This window comes from Nanorana parkeri, unplaced genomic scaffold (assembly GCF_000935625.1).
Source record: "Nanorana parkeri isolate BGI_ZX_2015 unplaced genomic scaffold, ASM93562v1 scaffold1112, whole genome shotgun sequence".
In the NCBI taxonomy this organism is placed as follows: Eukaryota; Metazoa; Chordata; class Amphibia; order Anura; family Dicroglossidae; genus Nanorana; species Nanorana parkeri.
Genome location: NW_017307380.1, coordinates 53,049 through 58,479, shown reverse-complemented (window position 1 = coordinate 58,479; position 5,431 = coordinate 53,049). Strand labels below are relative to the sequence as shown.

The window sequence follows — 5,431 nt, the reverse complement described above, 5'->3', positions numbered from 1 at the left end:
CCCCCCCATCGCTGACTTATTAAACTTTTGTTCTGTACTCTCTGCGTGGAAGCAACCATCTTGGTAGGGCTGCAGGACTTTCTTCAAGTCAGTCGCCCCCCCTCTTCGATGATTGACTTGTTATCTGATAATATTCAAGGAGCAATAGGAAAGCAGATAAAGCAAAAGCAGTTAGATCCTTGCATTGCTGGTCCTCAGGTGCAGCTTCCTCTCCATCGAAGAGAACATTCAGCAGCACAATAGGGACATGACTTAAATCTTACTGAAAATATCATTAGACTATCATTCAGAGGCAGCATTGCCTTAAATGATCTCAAACTATGGATATACATCTTTGAGGCTAAGGAAATGCACTGCTGTTTTAAAGGATTAATTTCCAGGCAAAGGGTTTTTTTCAGGTTAAAGCACAAAAAGGCCACTGTCCATCAAGAGGGATCCATGCAGGGACCCCCTGCTAATCGGAACGGATGTCACCGTTATGACATCCGCGTCTGTCCACTTTTTTTTTCCTCCATCTTGGGGTAGAGGGAAAGAAACTGAAATTACCAGACCCCATGTCAGTCTTTGGGGAATCGGATTTAAAGGGACTTGTGTCCCTTTACATCAGATTGCCCCCATCCAGCACAGCCGGGTCCGGTGAAATGGAACTCTGATCCGTTTGTTTTTCCGGCCCTGGCCGGAGGTGGGGGTAACCAGGTGTAAGCTGTGGTGAAAACAGTGACTGGGACCTTGACACTTGGGTCTTACCTCCTTCCTACAGGGCCTTCATTGGAACACTAGAGAGGCCTGTTAGATGGGCCTAGATTGGATTTCTAGTAGAAGTTACTCTTTGAGTAACGATGTGGGCAGCCTTGCAAACCGAAGAAACGGGGGTACCTCCTGTTTCGGGACTTCCTTGTCACTTTGGACACCTAAGTGTCAATTCAATCAATTTGCTTCCAAACACTTATGATTTGTAATAAACTACTTATAGTATCTTATTAAAGCATGCATTTTGTTGGGTGAGAATGTGGAACTTTTTTCCTGTTTCCGTTTTTTCTGTTTTTCCTTGTATATTTAAGCAGTTGAAGTCAATAAACGACTTATTCTAGTATTTGCATATAGTATTTAAAGCCTAAATTAGTTTACAGATAATAGTTGAGGAACATTGGTAGTTTGTTAAAGTGCAGCAATAGAAATGTAAAGGTTCATATTCTCCTCGTTTTGTTTACATCCCTATTTTCTCTGCTGTAGAAGCTCGTTTAGCCTTACCACCATATTTACTCTTTATTTGCTCTGCATTTTTAGCATTTTATTTATTGCCTTATTTTGAGCTCTTCCACCGTTGCTTCGTGTCGATATGTAAGTTAGGAAATGAAAATATGTGAAACATTTGTTGTAGAAAAGTGTGTATCTTTAGCGCCATCTTTCCGGAGCTATTCTGATCTACAAATCTTTCATTCTCTGCAGGTAGCTTTAACCAAGAGGGCTGACCCAGCTGAACTGAAAACTATATTTCTGAAGGTATGGTATTGATTTTAATTTTGTTTGGGATTTATAAAATGCAGCTGTATACAACTGAGAAAGCTGTAATACAAACAAAACCACAAGCTGTACGCAGAAACCATAATGAATGATATAGAGCTCCCTACCCTCACCGCCTGAAAGTCTGTGCAATGAGGAACATATGATACTTCTAAAGGATGTAGTTGCCCAATTGGACCGGCTACTAACAGTAATGAAAGTCTTGTGGGCCTATTTATAGAAATCGTGAAAAGTCTTTCCTATAGATATGTTTTGCATCTTTGCTTTTCCACCCAATTATATTCAGGTTGGCAATGAGGTGTTACCTTGAAGTAGAAAAACGTGGAAATAAAAAGTTTGGCAAAAAAAATGCCTTGGGAAATGTTTTCTATCTAACTTTGGTCCATCAATAAACAGGAAAACCTTTATAAATTGGTAGTGATCTGCAGAACAGATTTCCCTGGATGTTGTTACATGGAGGATTTCTCGATTCTTCTGTTGGGCAAGTGATAGTACCCTAACTAATAACAAAAATGTACCTTATCACTTGGCCACGTATGTTTAATTGTATTATTTTTAATATTCCCTGCACATACCCCACAGCATTTTAAAATTAAGCACGTTGTACCTCTTTTTCAGATCTACTTGTATTCCTCTGCTGTCTGGACATATTCCTGCAGGACCACAATTGCTTACCCTTTAGGCCCTTTTCATGCTGTCCGATCAGGAGGGGATCCATGCACAGATCCCCACCTGATCGGAGCGGTATGAATCGGATGTCACGGGAGTCCGTCCATTTTTTTTTTTTTTTTCTTCTATCTTGCGATGTAGGAAAAAAATTAAATGACCGGACCCATGTTGGTCTATGGAGAATCGGATGTAAACAGACATTTGTCCGTTTACATCAGACTACCCTCGATCCAGCACAATCAGGTCTGGTGAAATGGAACACTGTTCCATTTGGTTTTTCCGTACCTGGCCGGAGCCGAGGGCAATCGGATGTAAATGAATGCCCATTTAGTTTTACATCTGGCTGCCTATAGACTTACATTGGGAATTCGATCGGGTTCGTCTGGAAAACATGATAGGTGGACCTGATTGGACCGCCTGTCTCAAAGGGCCTAAGGTTGTCAGCAGCGAGGGCTGTCATACCTAAACTGGGGAAAATTGGTAGGCCTGTGTTTGAGGTTTACCCAGGCTTTAATACAAGGCATTGTGAGACTGTGTTGTTAAAATGCTATAAAATTATTGTACTTCTGTCACTTCCTTTCATAGTATGCCAGTGTGGAAAAGGATGGAGACTATTTTATGTCTCCCCTTGACTTTGTCAGACGTTACCTGAACATCACCGGAGATGGAGAGCCAAATCCCAAAACCATGCAGCTATTGACCGGCGTGGTGGATCAAACCAAAGACGGGTGAGAAGCTTACGAATTGATCACATTTGTACTTTTATTGATTCATTCAGTAGAATCCTGTACTCTTTACTACCTGTGGTTGGAGTCAACAGAACTATAGTCTTCTTTTTTTAAATGTTTTTGGGGTTTTTATAGTCCTAGTTGAGGGATCAGCTTAATATCAATAATGTATTTAACGTTTGGTATTGGTTTTAACATTACATTTCTTTGTGTAGTTTATATTAACAGTGAACCTGATGGAGGAAAGAGAAAGTTTGTTGCTGTGGCGTTTACTTATGTTTTGTGGTAATTTTTGATGGAGTGCTGGAGCTTATCAGCCTGCCGGATCACAGGCCCAACTGACTGCTCCCAACACGCGTGTCTCCTCTTAAATGTGAGGTAGATGATAGAGAGAGGATGATCTCCCTCAATCTCCCTCTCCTTTTGAACTCTATACTGAGCTTGCTAGCACTATTATCATAATTAACATAAATAATGAGCTATATTATTAGTGCAACGTTGCAAAACACACAAATGCAGCATAGCACAACATGGAAAACATAACAATATAAACATCTGTGCAATATAATCCAGCACAAATAAACCACTCAGTGGCACGCCCCTGATGAAGTCAATGGACGCAAAACATGGGGCACATTAGAGGTGATGTCATATATGTTTGGAGGAGCTAGGATGCTCATTTTTAGTACCAGCAGCAATGGCTCTGTCTGTGTTTGACTACGCCTGTCCTCAGGCAGATTGTGTGGGCAAGAGTGAAGTGCCCAGTAACATGTGAGTTTGTTTTTACTCCTTTTATAAAAGTGTTTTTTAAACCGTAAGCAGTATGGAATCCTTTTTATGCTTTATTTCTGGGAGCTGGAGGGTGGCTACTTTTGTTCCCCATGGTCCCTGTGTGTGTTGTAAAGTAGTCACCGCTCCAAGCTCACTCCCGGGATGGACTACAATTTCATGTTTAGTTTACTAATTTGTATTGAGATGGTAGTCCATCATGTGAGTGAGCTTGGAGTGGTGACTACTTTACAACATACACAGGGACCATGGGGAACCAAAGTAGCCCCCCCTCCAGAAGGAAGGACAGTGTCAGCACCAATTCAGAGATGATTTGAGGATCTACAGCCGAGTGATACACAAATAAGATACATTTTTGATAATAGTTAAGGTAACTGAATGTATTTTTAAGGTTTTACTCCTGAGTTTTAAACGTTGCATGTTGTGTTTAATTGTATTGCACTTTTTGCACAACTTGAAGTGATCAAGCGTTGTTAAAATACTTCTCCATCACTGTCCTGCACATACTCCCGGCTCCATCTTGCAGCCAAGTCCCTCTTCCAGTTTGACACCCAACTGCCTGGGGTGGGGGTAGTGAAGACTACAATTTTATGATTTTGTGTTATTTATTGGAGTTCTTTAAATATCGGTCTGCTTAAAGGCATCCATTTTTCTTTGTCTCTCCTGTTGATGACGCTCCTGTTGGAATACTTTGTGTACACCGAGCTAAAATGAATATTGTATTCTTATAATGACACTTTAAATGGTTGCCTTTAGAATCGATCTTTTATCTGTGACCTTTTTCGAATACCTTGCTCTTCCGAAGCACAATTTTATCTCTGACTGACAATAGCTGCGTGATATGAAAAATATCAATATCTCCGATGTGTCATGTGCCCTCTTTAAGGCAACTGCTGAGGAGGGGAAGTTGTTGGGAGGGTTGCATGTAGGGATGGGGGAATCTGCAAGGGTGTCACTGCTGTTAATTGTTCACTGACACATAATTGTTTTGTTGCCAGGCAACACTGCACTTTGAAGCCGCTACCGATGCACTAAAAGATGGAATTATATAATGGAAAGCCACACATAACCTACTTTTCAAAGGCATTACACAGCGTCGCGTGACATGCTTCTGGCCCCACATATAGTCTATTGTACAAGTTGCAATTATTTGTCATTTGGGCGTAATTTTCCTTCTTCTTGAAACATTTTTGGAAAATAATATATCAAAGTGAGTGGCGTTGTCCGCGCCGAGGCCCTCCGAACCCACGCTGCCATTTACAGCGACGATAGTTTTGAATAAGTATTCGTGTTATTCTACTGTACCCTTGTTAGAAGGTCAGCTTCCTGGCATGGCCGTGTGTTGTAGAATGTATCTAACAGAAATTGGACAGGCTTGGGTCACTGTAAATGGGCCACTTTTCACATGCCATGCATTGGATCTAAATGTTTTGTGGTTTTTTTTTAGCGATCTATCAGAAATCATTCTCTTGCCTCGGTAAGAAAGGGAGCAAATGTTTTACAATGCACTTATGGCATCCCAAAACTGTGTGAACAGACAAGTGTCTGCAGGGGCAGCTGCTGACGGCCATTATTGTTCTGATTCACCTTTCATACTGAAAATCTTGTCAAAACATTTGATAATGCCATTAGAGACTTGACAAATTCCGTTCAAAGTTCCATTTGGTTTTAACACTCAATTTTGTAAATGAATAGCGTTTCTCAAACAGAAACCACATTCA

At 40.9% G+C, this 5,431-nt stretch overlaps 1 protein-coding gene across 1 annotated transcript in view; it reads left to right on the top strand.

Annotated features, from left to right (window-relative positions):
- Positions 1-5,431, top strand: part of LOC108796419 (calcium-binding mitochondrial carrier protein Aralar2-like) — a gene marked incomplete at its 3' end in the record, with an annotated part of 79,156 nt that overhangs the window by 21,290 nt on the left and 52,435 nt on the right. Inside the window, 2 exon segments of the mRNA XM_018567890.1 lie at positions 1,450-1,503; positions 2,779-2,938. Coding sequence (XP_018423392.1) covers positions 1,450-1,503; positions 2,779-2,938 — 214 coding nt within the window.